The 18,120-nt window shown below is 51.1% G+C and overlaps 1 protein-coding gene across 1 annotated transcript in view; it reads left to right on the forward strand.

The window, feature by feature from the left end:
• The first annotated feature begins 308 nt into the window (after nt 1–308).
• The window catches only part of CDADC1 (cytidine and dCMP deaminase domain containing 1), a 76,876-nt gene continuing 59,064 nt past the window's right edge, over nt 309–18,120 (forward strand). Inside the window, exon 1 of the mRNA XM_068125151.2 lies at nt 309–644. Within this exon, the coding sequence (XP_067981252.2) occupies nt 611–644 (34 nt within the window). The 5' untranslated portion in view covers nt 309–610. The remainder of the gene's footprint in view (nt 645–18,120) is intronic.

Consider the following 18,120-nt stretch of genomic DNA (forward strand, 5'->3'; position numbering starts at 1 on the left):
GGGTCTTGTGTTAATGAACGTTACAGATGGGGGAGGGTTAAATTTGGGGGGAAATGCGTTACAATATGTTTTATAGCCACTTTGGCAAACGGACAACCGCCAGAGGGTCTCTCCCCACAAGGTGCATTCTCCGCATTAGTAATAGTAATTTGCGGTGAGGAACACCAAAGATCATCGAGGGTGGAGTAAATGCATCAAAACGTGAAGTTACCCAATATAAATAAATAATTATATTGCACTTTAAATGCACATTTTACAAAATGCAGGATAATGAGCTCTTGTGGCGTCATCTGAATGACAATACGCCCAGTTATGGAGAAATGACGTCATGTTGAGGGTTACGGTAAAGGAACCGTCGGATCAGATGCGCATGTTTTCGAAAGGGAACTAACTAAACCCGTTTCGGGCAAACAGAGCACGACACTTTCGCTTACCGTACTTTAAAGGGACAGAAAACACGTCGTATCGCTGTGCATGACACACATGTATATAGGAAAGTAACGAGAACTCTTCCGCACTCGACCATTGTCGGACTTTGAGGAGCCGTACACTCATTCTTGAGGACTTAGAGGATCCGTGCACTAATTCGAAAAGACAAGCAGGAGCGACGATGGCTCCAGTTCGGAAAGAATCCAAGACTGAACGTGAGTTTGAAATGGCGCGATCGGACTCACTTTATTTTTTATGAGTATTACTTTTGTACCTTGACACCTTTTATGCTTTGCAATAATTTATTCAGGCTCAGATATCTGCGCTTTTTGAGGCCAGCGCTTTGGCCTGCCTTTTTTATAATAAAAACGGTTAAAAAAAATCATCTGCGTAACGACATCAACAATGATTGGTCGTTCAATCGACAATGCAATATTGTATTGTATATAAATATGTTTTTTTTTTGTATTATTTACAGTGCAGATGATAGTGATACCGCCGCATACTACACCGCGTTGTGTTATATAAGCAGTTTTTATGAACATTTCTAAATTATTACAGTTTATAATCATACACACAGTAAAAGGCCATTTAGCACAGCTAGCCCATGCTGGTTCCCTTCCTGCTACGTTTGACACGAAACAACGATCTATTAACACAATGCGTCTACAACTTTGTTCACCGTCTATTTTTTACCTCTGCCACGAAGGTTGAACTTGATTGAGATTGTTTTCACCCTTATCTGTTTGTGACCAGGATATCTCAAAAAGTTTTGGACGGATTCAGACGAAATCTGGCGGAGAGGTAGCATATATGACAAGGACGAAATGATTAGATTTTGGTGAAGATCTGGATCCGGATCCGGATCCGGCTAGTATAATTTTTTAAGTGATTCTTTACCATTGGGTGATCGTGCCAAAAACGATACATAGCAGGATATCTCAAAGAGTATTGGACGGATTCGGACGAAACTTGGTGGACAGGTTGTGTATGTGACAAGGAAGAATTGATTCAATTTTGGTGAACATTTGAATCCGGATCAGGATTTGAGAATTTTTAAAGTGATTCTTCACCATTGAGTGATAGGGCTAAAACCGATATACAGCACGATATCTCAAAAAGGTATCGACGGATTTCGAGAAAACTTGGTGGACAGGTTGGTTGTGTGAAAAGACAGAATCGATGAGATTTTGGTCAAGATCTGAATATGGATTCAGATACGAGAATTATTTAATTTTTTTAAGTGATTCTTCACCATTGATAGATCGGGCGAAAAGTAATTATATAACATTGTAGCGGCTACCGCTGGGTTTACACAATCGCCTTGCACCTACCAAGGACGCGGAGCGATCACCATGCCGGGCTCGTCCAGGACGCCCGGGCAGGCCCGCGCTCAACTTGCCAGGCCTCGGCCGGGACGCCCGGGCATGCCCGGGCACGCCCGGCCACGCCCGCTCTCGACTTGCCAGGCCGCGTCCGGGACGCCCGGGCATGCCCCCTCTCGCCTTTCCCGGGCAAACGCTCCGGGATAATGTGTGTATATATATTGCTGCCCGATAAACGGGCTTTTCAGAGTACCCGAGTTGTTTTGTGAGAATAAAGAAACTCGGACGAATTCCAGCTTTTTGTCGCGTCCATTCTTCCGATTGACGTGGGAGCACAGCTCCTACATTGGTGACCTACCGACATGGACACGGCAGTTGCCCTTAAACTGCCTACCTTCTGGGAGGCTCACGCGGCGGTTTGGTTCGCCCAGGCGGACTCCCTGTTTGCCCTGCAAGGCACCACGGCCGACGACACCCGCTTCCACCATGTGGTAGCAGCGCTCGGTTCAGCCACCGCGGCCCACGCCCTGAGCCTCCTCGAGAGCCCGCCAGCTGCTGACAAATACGGCGCGATTAAAAAGCTCCTCCTCGACGCTTTCGCCCTCCCATCGGCGGAACGCGCACGGCGCCTGCTCGACCTGCCCGAGCTCGGCGACACACGCCTGTCCGAGCGAATGGACTACATGCTTTCGCTGCTCGGCGAGCACTCTCCGGCATTCCTGTTCCAGGAGCTGTTCCTCCGTCAGCTGCCTAGCCCGGTACGCTTCGCCCTGGCAAGCACGACGATCACGGATCCACGTGCCCTCGCCAGGGAAGCCGACAAGATCTCCGCGGTAGGCCAACGCATTGCAGCAGCGACCTGGGGCCCACCGCCGTCCGACGCAACGCCACTGGCGCCCGAGCACCCGGCACGGTCGACGACCGAACTGCCGATGCAATTGGCGGCCGCTACGCCGAGCCGACCACCTCCAGCACGACGACCGGGGCCTCCACCTGACCAAGCGTGGTGTTACTATCATGCCAGGTTCGGACAGAAGGCCCGGACATGCCGACCCCCGTGCACCTTCGGCAGGCCGAGAAACGGCCGGGCCGGCGTTCATTACCAGCCATGAGCGCCGGCCACACGGGCAACTTACTTTTCATCACGGACAAAGCGTCCGGACGGCGCTTCCTGTGCGACACCGGCGCCCAACTGAGCATCATACCCGCCTCTGATCAGGACAGGCAGTCCGCGGTTTGCGGCCCCTCCTTGGTTGCGGCCAACGGATCGGCCATCCGCACCTTCGGCCCGCGCAACGTCACCCTCTGCTTCGGCGGCCAACGCTTTACTTGGACGTTTGTAACCGCAAACGTGCCCATGGCTCTGCGAGGCGCCGACTTCCTCTGTGCACACGGACTGCTGGTGGACGTCCAACGGCGTCGCCTCATCAACGCCGAGACCTTCAGCTCCCTGGTATGCACATTGAGCAGCTCCGCTCCGACCGAGCTGGGATGCGCCCTCCCGGCGGCGAACGAGTTTGCTCGCCTGCTCACGGAGTTCCCGGCCCTCACGCGGCCGACGTTTTCGGCCATCGCAGTACGACATGGGATCGAGCACCACATACCAACCACGGGCCTGCCAGTCTACGCCAGAGCCCGTCGCCTCGACCCAGCCAAGCTCGCCATGGCCAAAGACGAGTTCGACGCTTTGGAACACCTCGGCATCTTGCGGCGCTCCGAAAGCGCGTGGGCTTCGCCACTACACATCGTCCCAAAGCCAGGGGGCAGCTGGCGCCCATGTGGTGACTACCGCCGCCTTAACGACGCTACCACCCCCGACAGGTATCCGATCCCGCACATCCAAGACTTCTCCGCCCATCTGGCAGGACGGGTCATTTTTTCAAAAATCGATCTCATACGGGGATATCACCAGGTACCTGTCAGGGCCCCCGACGTCCCTAAAATGGCCGTCATCATGCCGTTCGGCTTATTCGAATTCCTACGGATGCCGTTTGGCCTCAAGAACGCGGCTCAGGCGTTGCAGCGCTTGATGGACGGCGTGCTGCGTGACCTGCCGTTCCTCTTCGTTTACCTGGACGACATCCTCATCGCCAGCACGTCCCGGGCCGAGCACCACCTCCACCTCCGAACACTGTTCGGGTGCCTCAGCGAGCACGGCCTCATCGTCAACCCGGCCAAATGCCACTTCGGCACGACGGCCGTAGATTTTTTGGGCCACCACATCACCAAGAACGGGGCCGTGCCGCTGCCAACCAAGGTCGAGGCCATCACCACGTTTCCGCGTCCCCGCTCCATAAAGGCCCTGCAGGAATTCCTGGGAATGGTGAATTTCTATCACCGCTTCGTGCCCCGCGCTGCTCTACTCATGCGGCCCCTCTACGAAGCCCTCCGGGGCAAGCCGGCCAAGCACGACATCGTCTGGTCCACAGCAATGGACGCGGCCTTCCAAAGCTCAAAGCGGGCCATCGCCGAAGCAACATTGCTTGCTCACCCGGTGCTCAACGTTCCCATCGCCCTCACCACGGATGCCTCCGACTACGCGGTGGGCGCCGTACATGAGCAATGGGTGAACGGGGTTTGGCAGCCACTCGCTTTTTTCAGCCGGCAGCTCCGGCCGAACGAGCTCAAATACAGCACGTTTGACCATGAGCTCCTCGGTCTACACCTGGCCGTTCGCCATTTCTGCCACCTCCTGGAGGGCCGACCCTTCACGGCGTTCATCGACCACAAGCCGTTGGTTTACGCAATGGCCAAGGTCACGGAGCCGTGGTCGGCCCGCCAACAGCGCCACCTCTCCGCCGTGTCGGAGTTTACCACGGACATCCGGCACGTCGCCGGCAAAAACAACGCCGTGGCCGACTGTCTTTCTCGGGCCAGCGCGAACGCGGTCCACCTCGGCGTGGACTTCGCGCTTATGGCGGCGGACCAAACCACCGACACCACGGTGCAAGCCCTCCGGGCGGCGGACACGGGCCTCCGTCTGGCCGACATCCCCTTCGCGGACACTGTCCTGCTCTGCGACGTCTCCCAAGGCCAGCCTCGCCCCATCGTGCCCGTTACCTGGCAACGCCGCATCTTCGCCTCCCTCCACGGCCTTTCCCACCCGGGCCGTAAAGCTGCCCAGAAGCTGGTGTCGGCGCGATTTGTCTGGCACGGCCTTCGACGGGACGTCCGCGATTGGACCAGCACCTGCACAGCCTGCCAACAGGCCAAGGTCCACCGACACACCCAGGCCCCGCTGGCACCTTTCACCGTGCCCGAACGACGTTTCAACCACGTCAACGTGGATCTGGTGGGCCCCCTCCCCCCATCACAGGGGTTCACACACCTGCTCACCATGGTGGACAGGACCTCCAGGTGGCCGGAGGCCGTTCCCCTCGTCTCCACCACCACCACCGCCGACGTGGCGCAGGCTTTCATCGCCACCTGGGTCACCCGCTTCGGCGCACCGGCGGACATCTCGTCAGACCGCAGACCGCAGTTCACCTCCGAGCTGTGGGGCGTGGTCGCCCGCAACCTGGGGGTCAAGCTCCACCGTACTACGGCCTACCACCCCCAAGCCAACGGGTTGTGCGAGCGATTCCACCACTCCATGAAGGCCGCGCTCATGGCCAGCCTTCAAGACGGCGGTTGGGCCGACCGGCTGCCGTGGGTCCTTTTGGGCCTCCACACGGCCCCCAAGGAGGACCTCCGGGCATCCACCGCCGAGCTTGTCTACGGCCAGGCGCTACGCGTCCCGGGCGAATTCGTGCCCGACGCTACCAGTCCCTGGCCCGCAGCTCACCAGCGCTCGGACCTCCAGGAGGCCACCCGACGGTTTGCCCCCGTGCCAACATCCCACCATGGTGACCCCCAGTCCTACGTCCCCCCAGCGCTTCGCACAGCGGAGTACGTTTTTGTGCTTCATGACGCACATCGGGGGCCACTCCGGCCGCCGTACGACGGGCCCTTCTGGGTCCTGCGACGGGACGACAAGTCGTTCGTCATCGACATCGGCGGCAGGTCGGACCGGATTGGGGTGGACCGCCTCAAGCCGGTGCACGTGTACATCGACCAACCGCCACGGTTGGCCCTTCCGCCGCGGCGAGGCCGCCCCCCGTCCACGGTGCCCCCCACTCGACTGCCCACCACCACACCGGACCCCCCCCCCATGACCCACCAGGGGTCGCTTCGGCTGGGTCATCAGGACCCCCCTCAAATTGACCCTGCCGGTGCAAGTCGATTCTGGGGGGATGTGTGTAGCGGCTACCGCTGGGTTTACACAATCGCCTTGCACCTACCAAGGACGCGGAGCGATCACCATGCCGGGCTCGTCCAGGACGCCCGGGCAGGCCCGCGCTCAACTTGCCAGGCCTCGGCCGGGACGCCCGGGCATGCCCGGGCATGCCCGGCCACGCCCGCCCTCGACTTGCCAGGCCGCGGCCAGGACGCCCGGCCACGCCCCCTCTCGCCTTTCCCGGGCAAACGCTCCGGGATAATGTGTGTATATATATTGCTGCCCGATAAACGGGCTTTTCAGAGTACCCGAGTTGTTTTGTGAGAATAAAGAAACTCGGACGAATTCCAGCTTTTTGTCGCGTCCATTCTTCCGATTGACGTGCGAGCACAGCTCCTACAACATGATATTTCAAAAAGTTGTGGATGAGTTGTGACTAAATTTGGTGGGTGAGTTGGTTGGGTGACAAGAACAAGCGGATTAGATTTTGGTTCAGGTCCGAATCCAGATCCGGCCGATCAGTGGGATACAAAACATAAACTGTTCAGCCTAGTGGATGTATGGGCTCTACCGAGTGCCCTTCTAGTCTTGTAGTGTATTTAAGTATTTTATTGTTAGACCGTTGGGGGCACCCACAGTATTGTGTTCAATTATCAAATTTATTGAAGAGCACTCGATAAATGTCTTAAGCAGTCAAGCAAGTACTCCATTTGAAACCGTTGTTTTTTATTGTATACAGAGTCGAGGCTCGTGAAAGAGCTAACATTTATCAAACAAACAAATCAAACAAACAAGCAAACAAAGTATATAAAAAGGGGAGCGGTCGACAAGATTGGGAGGGAAGGGGAGGAAGCACACAAACACAACATTTGAGAGCAGCGACATCGGGAGATGTGTGGGAGGGAGAGGGCCTGGGGGGAGGCAGGATAGGTATAAAACGCAAGGACACCAAGGACTTCCAGGAAAGAAATTGGTATTTCAAAAAAGTGGATTTGGGGTGAAATTAGCGGGGGTAGAAAAGATCAAGGTTTTGGATTGGGGAAGATAAGAGATGGTGGTGAACAGCTGTTTTAAAGTGCTACTAAACTATCTACTATCTACTATAGTAGATACTACTACTAAACTATCTACTACTAGGAGGCATGGCATATTAACATGGCATATTAACTGGAAGGGCATATTAACAATCTACTACTAAACTATCTACTACTAGGAGGCATGGCATATTAACATGGCATATTAACTGGAAGGGCATATTAACCATCTACTACTAAACTATCTACTACTAAACTATCTACTACTAAACTATCTACTACTAGGAGGCATGGCATATTAACATGGCATATTAACTGGAAGGGCATATTAACTATCTACTACTAAACTATCTACTACTAAACTATCTACTACTAGGAGGCATGGCATATTAACATGGCATATTAACTGGAAGGGCATATTAACTGTCTACTACTAAACCAGCTACTACTAAACTATCTACTACTAGGAGACATGGCATATTAACATGGCATATTAACTGGAAGGGCATATTAACTATCTACTACTAAACCAGCTACTACTAAACTATCTACTATAGTTAAACTATCTACTAGCTGCTTGTTAAGGAATGACTGGCTTGGCAAGCGCTAGCTAGCTGCTTGGTAACTAAACACACCCCTGTATGGGAAGCTTTACATTGATTGCTGGAGGAATATGAAGCCAAGCGGCAGTCATCTTGTGACTCCAAAAACTTTCATTGAACCAAATGCCTTGAAAGCTGTGTTGAGGTTACACGAAAGCTTCTACTCTAATCTCCACAACAGGGGTGTGTTCCATTACCAATCCATTTGTGTGCTTCAGCCACGTGGTGAGTGCCCTACTAGCTGCTTGGTGAGTGCTCTACTAGCTGCTTGGTAATGGAACACACTCCCAATACTTTGCTCTCTTTATCTTGAGATTTTTGTAATAACCGGAATGTAGGTGTGATAAGTCAATAAGCCAAACGTCTTTTTGGTTAGCATAAACAGAATGCTACACAACAAGGCATTCGACTTATCACACATGCTATATTACTAGCGGGCACACCCACCCTTCAGGCAGGAGTAGCCTACTCAGAACTTGTGTGGAGTATATGCTGGATGGAGGATGTGCACCGGAGTAAGGTTAGGCTAAAATATGTGCTCATCTGCTGGCCTTGGGCGCAGTGGCGGCCTCAGCAGTGTGCATCAGTGCAATTTCACGGGGCCCCCAAATAACAAGGGCCTCCCAATATATCGGGGCCCACACACGACGATCGTGGTCCACAGTCTTTTGAGACGCCCCCCTACCCCCGAGGGAAGGGACTCACTTTGCCGACAAAATATATTGACTTTTGAATGTTGATAAACAGGGTAAAAGGAATGTGTGTAGTTTCAGAAAAGAAAGCAAATACCTATTTTGGGGGTCAAACCTGGACCCACTTTGACCCCCCGTAGACCTCCTTAGACTTTGATTTTCTTAGTGCCGTGAACAAACATTCGTTGCATCATGGGTGATGAAGGTTGTGGTCAAGTTTCATCGAAATAGTTTTTGTAGTTTCAGAGAAAAAAGCAAATTCCTATTTTGGGCGGTCAAACCTGGATCCACTTCTTTTTTTTTTTCTTTTTTTTAAAATACTGAATCGAGGCTCGTGAAAGAGCTGACATTTACTTCACAAACAAATCAACCAGACAAACAAAATATATAAAAAGAGGGAGCGGAAGACAAGATGGGGAGAGAAGGGGAAGCACACAAACACTTGAGAGGACACAACATTTGAGAGCAGGGAGATGTGTGGGAGGGAGAGGGCTTGGGGGGAGGAGGCGTGGGAAGGGGGGGGGGGGGGTGGGAGAAGTATGAAACACAAGGACACCAAGGACTTCCAGGACAGAAGTTGGTATTTCAAAAAAGTGGAATTGGGGTGAAATTAGCGGGGGTAGAAAAGATCAAGGTTTTGGATGGGGGAAGATAAGAGATGGTGGTGAACAGCTGTTTTAAAGACCTGGAGGGTGGAGTGGGATTGAAGAGAGTGAGGGAGTTTGTTCCAGAGGCGGGAGAAAAGAGGAATGAAGGAGTGAAGGTGAGCAGAGAGTCTTGATTTTGGCAGTTTAACCATAAGAGGGTTGCAGGCAGATCTTGTGCGACCTGCAGGAATATTTGCGGGACAGAGCCCAGAGAGAGCTGGGGGGGCAAGGCCAGAGAGGAGTCGGTAGAAGATGGTAAACCGTCTTTAAAGACGTCTTAAAGACGTAAACTTTAACCCCGGTAAACCCCCTTGGACCCCGATTTTTTTTTAATGCCATGAACAAAATTTCGTCACAACACAACAAATATAATTTGTGCCAAATTTGGTCGCAATCCCATCAGCGGATTCGGTGAAGAAGTTTCAAGTGCTGATGGATGGACTGATGGACAGACTGATGGACTGATGGACGGATGGACAGATAGACGGACGGACAACGCGCCATCACATAAACTCCCCTAAACTTCGTTCCAGGTGAGCTAAAAATTTAGGGAAAAACCACCGAGGGCAATCACATTCTGGAGAAAACTAATCTTAACCCTTATCTAATTACCATAGCTTCAACCCTCGTGTGAAGACACATAAACAAGTTAAGCTCCAGTTTCCCTACTTAATACAGCGAGATGTTTCCTACGCGTCCACGGTCCTACTGGTCCACCGATACGATCCTATCTGTACTATGGGATTCCATCATCTACCCCCACAAACGTAACAATAATTATAATTATTAATGTTAATACATATCGATATTGTTTTCCAAATCCACACTATAATTTATTGTGCAATCATAAAACAACCCCTCTTCTGTAAACGGACTAACCCTTGCACACAGCGCCAGTGGAACATTGTGGTTTTTGAAAAATAGTTTGGAATTGTAGGTTTCATAGTACTGTACAGGGTGTTTATAAAGTCCCTATCTATTTAGTTACCTGTTATTTCTCTGAAATAGATAGACTTTATAAAGACTCTGTATTATGATTTATTTTCAAAGTTCATTTTGTAATTTACGTTAAAGATGTATAAAGAGCGAATATACACACTACCTTTGCATTTGGGAGTTTGTGTTAATGGCTGGGGCGACGTTTGGGGGGGAGGGGTGGGGGGCACTGGGACATTGTTGCGTTTTTTCAATGGGACCCACAATTGACTGACGTTTCCCCTGCTTGGGTGGCCATTTAAGCCCAACATTAGGCTTAGAGCCAGTGGTAGAACCAGGTTTGGACCCTCTCTACATACGCAGGGCAGGGAGAAAATCTCTGTCGCATTTGTTGCTTTGTTTGTAGCTCAAAAAAAAATGGAATTCTAGGAATGGGAAACTAAAGATGTATTGGATAGAAACATGACCATGAGACATGGAGACATTGTCATGGAGACATGGCCACTCCCAACAACCTTTTTACTCAACAAAAAAGTATTTTAGTGAATAATTGTTTACATTCGTGAAATGCCGTCGTGGCAAGTTGGAGGTGATGAAAAATGAGTTGGGGTGGTAGGAATCGAAAGCGGGTTTTTATTTTATTTATTTATTAGACGTGTTCAGAAGTGAATGACACTGCACGGGGAATCCTGTAGGGTGGTGACATGGACTTCAGTGAGAGAAAGCTCATGATGTCACATTGCCAATTGACTGGATTAGCTATGATACCTTGCACATCGGCTACAGGTCGCTACAGGTCTCAGTCTGTGTCGATCCGTGTAAGTGGAATGGAAGGGAACCTACGTTTTTTTAATTGATCTGTACTTTCCATGCAATATGGGTTTTGACGATACTGGAACAGGTTTGTGGGTTTTCAGAAACAAAACGGGTCAACTCCATGAAATGCGGGTCACTTGCCATCTTTGCAAACGTTATATAGTGCTGTATAGATATGGCAAGGCGAAGCATACTCCACACTTGCTTTGTCTTGGCATTTATTGTTGTGAATAATATATATTATTTATATATATATATATATATATATATATATATATATATATATATATATATATATATTGTTGCGGTTCTCTCACCGGCCTTCTTCCCCTTATCAAGGGGGATTAATCCCCTTGTCTTTACTGGGCCTGGCGGAACCGGGGCTTGCAACGTCCTTTCCGGACAGCGCCAAATAGGGTTTCGGGACCAAATTCTCGCTCGTACATAAGTACTCACGCTGCCCTGGAAGTGAGGAAACGAGCCTCGCACAAACCACGTGAGGTTGGAGTACGCCGAGCGGTTTGCGTACACGTGATCCGCGCAGTTATAATTAATGGACCCGATTATCTTATTCGTGCCACGCTTAGTCAATGATGAAACCACAAAGACGATCGAATCAAGAAGAAAGAACAGATTGGTTTAATTATTATTACACGTATATACAGCTCAAGGACGAAGAGACACAGAGCAAGCTTAGACAGTCTTAATTACCCCAGAGACAACGGGCCCGTCTCACACTCACACGGGGTATTGCAGATGGGCAGGTGTTCCCCAGCGCGTCCAAGGATGGTCCTCATCCAGCTCTCCACAGTCCCCGGCACGTCCGCGAAGATGGAGGTAGGCGAAGGCAGGGACTCGCAGCGTGTCCCTCGAACCACGGGGATAATATCGGGGCGAACGGTAGAGAGGACTTTTACGGCAAAGGGCGGGACGGCTTTTACGGCGAAGGGCGGTTACTCAGCCTCGTTCACTCGCTTGGCTGAAATGCGCAAGTTCGTTATAAACGCGCCTGGCTGTGCCCGCGTATATCTCGCAACCAACTCTTCTTCCTCAATGCCTTGGTGTTGGTTAGCACGCGCGTTCTCATGCGATGGTCAAGTTCATCAAGCGGTACAATGCGAGTTCTCTCATCAAGTCCTCTCCCTCTCTGCTGCAGTCCTCCGTTTCAGTCCTTTCGAGGGCTTTGTGCAGCCGGTTATATAGGCCCGCCCCGCGAACCTCCTGGAACCCACCAGACTCTTCTCACCACGCCCTCTGACGCCACCACCTCTGAGCTCTGATTGGCAGCTCATGCTTACCGTCATCGCCTCTGCCGCTCCGACCTCAACGCCGCCCCCACCTTCTTAGGCCTACTTCATGTTAACTCGACTAATGAACAACCCATGGGTAGCAAAATGGATTGCGCCTACAGAGGTAGAATTGTTTGCAGAAGTAGGACCTATTCTCCTGTCTTTACACAACGCAGAACTAACACTGGAAAGGGCCTATTCTCACACATACTAAGAAATAACTATACTACAAATGAGGCTACATGTTCCTCGTGTGACTATCTATGGGGGACAACTTTTAACCTTTATTGAGCTCACTGTACAAACCTCAAAACCGTAGCAATATATATATATATATATATATATATATATATATATATATATATATATATATATATATATATAATCAACGAACCTAACAGCGTGACGAGTGCTGTCCCGATCTCCTGTGGACCGAAGTCCGAGACCAAAGCGTCACCTCCGACCCAAAGGGTCTTCTGGAGGCCTCAGCCCGGCCACTCTGTCAACAGAGAGAGATTTATTCATTGGTCCCCATTGGCTAAACATCAAGCAGAGCCGCCAATCCAGATTTCGGGCTTATTGACTGTTTTAGGGCCCCAGTCAAGGCCTGCCTTTTTTGCTTGTGAAAAAAGGTAAAAAGTCAAACATTCGAACAGCCTCGGACGTGCACCTTGACCCCATGGCCAAGGCACAACGTCAACAAGGCTGTCCCCATAAGAATACACATGCGCCTCAACCCCGAGGGGGAAGCACATGGTCATTCAAACACATGCATCATGCCCCCGAAGGGCCACAATGCATGGTCATACAATTGGGACCACTCCTCTTAATAGGAGTAAGACCCCTTAATCCACCAGCAGGACATTACTCCTGCCAGGTCCGATTTGCATGCAGGTCTACCGACTGTTTTAGGGCCCCAGTCAAGGCCTGCCTTTTTTGCTTGTGACAAAAGGTAAAAAGTCAAACATTCAAACAGCCTCGGACGTGCACCTTGACCCCATGGCCAAGGCACAACGTCAACAAGGCTGTCCCCATAACAATACACATGCGCCTCAACCCCGAGGGGGAAGCACATGGTCATTCAAACACATGCATCATGCCCCCGAAGGGCCACAATGCATGGTCATACAATTGGGACCACTCCTCTTAATAGGAGTAAGACCCCTTAATCCACCAGCAGGGCATTACTCCTGCCAGGTCCGATTTCCATGCAGGTCTACCGACTGTTTTAGGGCCCCAGTCAAGGCCTGCCTTTTTTGCTTGTGAAAAAAGGTAAAAAGTCAAACATTCGAACAGCCTCGGACGTGCACCTTGACCCCATGGCCAAGGCACAACGTCAACAAGGCTGTCCCCATAACAATACACATGCGCCTCAACCCCGAGGGGGGAAGCACATGGTCATTCAAACACATGCATCATGCCCCCGAAGGGCCACAATGCATGGTCATACAATTGGGACCACTCCTCTTAATAGGAGTAAGACCCCTTAATCCACCAGCAGGGCATTACTCCTGCCAGGTCCGATTTGCATGCAGGTCTACGAACGTTTAGGGCCCGCTCGAAGGCCTGCCTTTTTTACAATGAAAAAATGTAAAAAGTCAAACATTTGAACAGCCTCGGACGTGCACCTTGACCCCATGGCCAAGGCACAACGTCTATCAAGGCTGTCCCAATAACAATACACATGCGCCTCAACCCCAAGGCTGAAGCACATGGTCATTCAAACGCATGCATCATGCCCCCGGAGGGCCGCAATGCATGGTCATACAATTGGGACCACTCCTCTCAATAGGAGTAAGACCCCTTAATCCACCAGGAGGGCATTACTCCTGCCAGGTCCGATTTGCATGCAGGTCTACGAACGTTTTGGGCCCGCTCGGAAGGCCTGCCTTTTTTACAATGAAAAAAGGTAAAAAGTCAAACATTTGAACAGCCTCGGACGTGCACCTTGACCCCATGGCCAAGGCACAACGTCAACAAGGCTGTCCCCATAACAATACACATGCACCTCAACCCCGAGGGGGAAGCACATGGTCATTCAAACACATGCATCATGCCCCCGAAGGGCCACAATGCATGGTCATACAATTGGGACCACTCCTCTTAATAGGAGTAAGACCCCTTAATCCACCAGCGGGGCATTACTCCTGCCAGGTCCGATTTGCATGCAGGTCTACGAACGTTTTGGGCCCGCTCGGAAGGCCTGCCTTTTTTACAATGAAAAAAGGTAAAAAGTCAAACATTTGAACAGCCTCGGACATGCACCTTGACCCCATGGCCAAGGCACAACGTCTAACAAGGCTGTCCCAATAACAATACACATGCACCTCAACCCCAAGGCTGAAGCACATGGTCATTCAAACACATGCATCATGCCCCCGAAGGGCCACAATGCATGGTCATACAATTGGGACCACTCCTCTTAATAGGAGTAAGACCCCTTAATCCACCAGCAGGGCATTACTCCTGCCAGGTCCGATTTGCATGCAGGTCTACGAACGTTTTGGGCCCACTCGGAAGGCCTGCCTTTTTTACAATGAAAAAAGGTAAAAAGTCAAACATTCGAACAGCCTCGGACGTGCACCTTGACCCCATGGCCAAGGCACAACGTCAACAAGGCTGTCCCCATAACAATACACATGCGCCTCAACCCCGAGGGGGAAGCACATGGTCATTCAAACACATGCATCATGCCCCCGAAGGGCCACAATGCATGGTCATACAATTGGGACCACTCCTCTTAATAGGAGTAAGACCCCTTAATCCACCAGCAGGGCATTACTCCTGCCAGGTCCGATTTTGCAGGCTTGATCACTGTTTTGGGCCACAGCTGAGGCCTGCCTATTTTACTGTGAAAAAAGGTAAAAAGTCAAACATTTGAACAGCCTCGGACGTGCACCTTGACCCCATGGCCAAGGCACAACGTCAACAAGGCTGTCCCAATAACAATACACATGCGCCTCAACCCCAAGGGGGAAGCACATGGTCATTCAAACGCATGCATCATGCCCCCGAAGGGCCACAATGCATGGTCATACAATTGGGACCACTCCTCTTAATAGGAGTGAGACCCCTTAATCCACCAGCAGGGCATTACTCCTGCCAGGTCCGATTTTGCAGGCTTGATCACTGTTTTGGGCCACAGCTAAGGCCTGCCTTTTTTACTGTGAAAAAAGGTAAAAAGTCAAACATTCGAACAGCCTCGGACGTGCACCTTGACCCCATGGCCAAGGCACAACGTCAACAAGGCTGTCCCCATAACAATACACATGCGCCTCAACCCCGAGGGGGAGGCACATGGTCATTCAAACACACGCATCATGCCCCCAAAGGGCCACAATGCATGGTCATACAATTGGGACCACTCCTCTTAATAGGAGTAAGACCCCTTAATCCACTAGCAGGGCATTACTCCTGCCAGGTCCGATTTTGCAGGCTTGATCACTGTTTTAGGGCCCCAGTGAGGGCCTGCCTTTTTTGCTTGTGAAAAAAGGTAAAAAGTCAAATATTCGAACAGCCTCGGACGTGCACCTTGACCCCATGGCCAAGGCACAACGTCAACAAGGCTGTCCCCATAACAATACACATGCGCCTCAACCCCGAGGGGGAAGCACATGGTCATTCAAACACATGCATCATGCCCCCGAAGGGCCACAATGCATGGTCATACAATTGGGACCACTCCTCTTAATAGGAGTAGGACCCCTTAATCCACCAGCAGGGCATTACTCCTGCCAGGTCCGATTTTGCAGGCTTGATCACTGTTTTAGGGCCCCAGTGAGGGCCTGCCTTTTTTGCTTGTGAAAAAAGGTAAAAAGTCAAACATTCGAACAGCCTCGGACGTGCACCTTGACCCCATGGCCAAGGCACAACGTCAACAAGGCTGTCCCCATAACAATACACATGCGCCTCAACCCCGAGGGGGAAGCACATGGTCATTCAAACACATGCATCATGCCCCCGAAGGGCCACAATGCATGGTCATACAATTGGGACCACTCCTCTTAATAGGAGTAAGACCCCTTAATCCACCAGCAGGGCATTACTCCTGCCAGGTCCGATTTTGCAGGCTTGATCACTGTTTTAGGGCCCCAGTGAGGGCCTGCCTTTTTTGCTTGTGAAAAAAGGTAAAAAGTCAAACATTCGAACAGCCTCCGACGTGCACCTTGACCCCATGGCCAAGGCACAACGTCAACAAGGCTGTCCCCATAACAATACACATGCGCCTCAACCCCGAGGGGGAAGCACATGGTCATTCAAACACATGCATCATGCCCCCGAAGGGCCACAATGCATGGTCATACAATTGGGACCACTCCTCTTAATAGGAGTAAGACCCCTTAATCCACCAGCAGGGCATTACTCCTGCCAGGTCCGATTTTGCAGGCTTGATCACTGTTTTGGGCCACAGCTGAGGCCTGCCTATTTTACTGTGAAAAAAGGTAAAAAGTCAAACATTTGAACAGCCTCGGACGTGCACCTTGACCCCATGGCCAAGGCACAACGTCAACAAGGCTGTCCCAATAACAATACACATGCGCCTCAACCCCAAGGGGGAAGCACATGGTCATTCAAACGCATGCATCATGCCCCCGAAGGGCCACAATGCATGGTCATACAATTGGGACCACTCCTCTTAATAGGAGTGAGACCCCTTAATCCACCAGCAGGGCATTACTCCTGCCAGGTCCGATTTTGCAGGCTTGATCACTGTTTTGGGCCACAGCTAAGGCCTGCCTTTTTTACTGTGAAAAAAGGTAAAAAGTCAAACATTCGAACAGCCTCGGACGTGCACCTTGACCCCATGGCCAAGGCACAACGTCAACAAGGCTGTCCCCATAACAATACACATGCGCCTCAACCCCGAGGGGGAAGCACATGGTCATTCAAACACATGCATCATGCCCCCGAAGGGCCACAATGCATGGTCATACAATTGGGACCACTCCTCTTAATAGGAGTAGGACCCCTTAATCCACCAGCAGGGCATTACTCCTGCCAGGTCCGATTTTGCAGGCTTGATCACTGTTTTAGGGCCCCAGTGAGGGCCTGCCTTTTTTGCTTGTGAAAAAAGGTAAAAAGTCAAACATTCGAACAGCCTCGGACGTGCACCTTGACCCCATGGCCAAGGCACAACGTCAACAAGGCTGTCCCCATAACAATACACATGCGCCTCAACCCCGAGGGGGAAGCACATGGTCATTCAAACACATGCATCATGCCCCCGAAGGGCCACAATGCATGGTCATACAATTGGGACCACTCCTCTTAATAGGAGTAAGACCCCTTAATCCACCAGCAGGGCATTACTCCTGCCAGGTCCGATTTTGCAGGCTTGATCACTGTTTTAGGGCCCCAGTGAGGGCCTGCCTTTTTTGCTTGTGAAAAAAGGTAAAAAGTCAAACATTCGAACAGCCTCCGACGTGCACCTTGACCCCATGGCCAAGGCACAACGTCAACAAGGCTGTCCCCATAACAATACACATGCGCCTCAACCCCGAGGGGGAAGCACATGGTCATTCAAACACATGCATCATGCCCCCGAAGGGCCACAATGTATGGTCATACAATTGGGACCACTCCTCTTAATAGGAGTAAGACCCCTTAATCCACCAGCAGGGCATTACTCCTGCCAGGTCCGATTTTGCAGGCTTGATCACTGTTTTAGGGCCCCAGTGAGGGCCTGCCTTTTTTGCTTGTGAAAAAAGGTAAAAAGTCAAACATTCGAACAGCCTCGGACGTGCACCTTGACCCCATGGCCAAGGCACAACGTCAACAAGGCTGTCCCCATAACAATACACATGCGCCTCAACCCCGAGGGGGAAGCACATGGTCATTCAAACACATGCATCATGCCCCCGAAGGGCCACAATGCATGGTCATACAATTGGGACCACTCCTCTTAATAGGAGTAAGACCCCTTAATCCACCAGCAGGGCATTACTCCTGCCAGGTCCGATTTTGCAGGCTTGATCACTGTTTTAGGGCCCCAGTGAGGGCCTGCCTTTTTTGCTTGTGAAAAAAGGTAAAAAGTCAAACATTCGAACAGCCTCGGACGTGCACCTTGACCCCATGGCCAAGGCACAACGTCAACAAGGCTGTCCCCATAACAATACACATGCGCCTCAACCCCG

This window comes from Myxine glutinosa, chromosome 8 (genome assembly GCF_964187855.1).
Source record: "Myxine glutinosa chromosome 8, kmMyxGlut1.1, whole genome shotgun sequence".
NCBI classification, from domain to species: Eukaryota; Metazoa; Chordata; class Myxini; order Myxiniformes; family Myxinidae; genus Myxine; species Myxine glutinosa.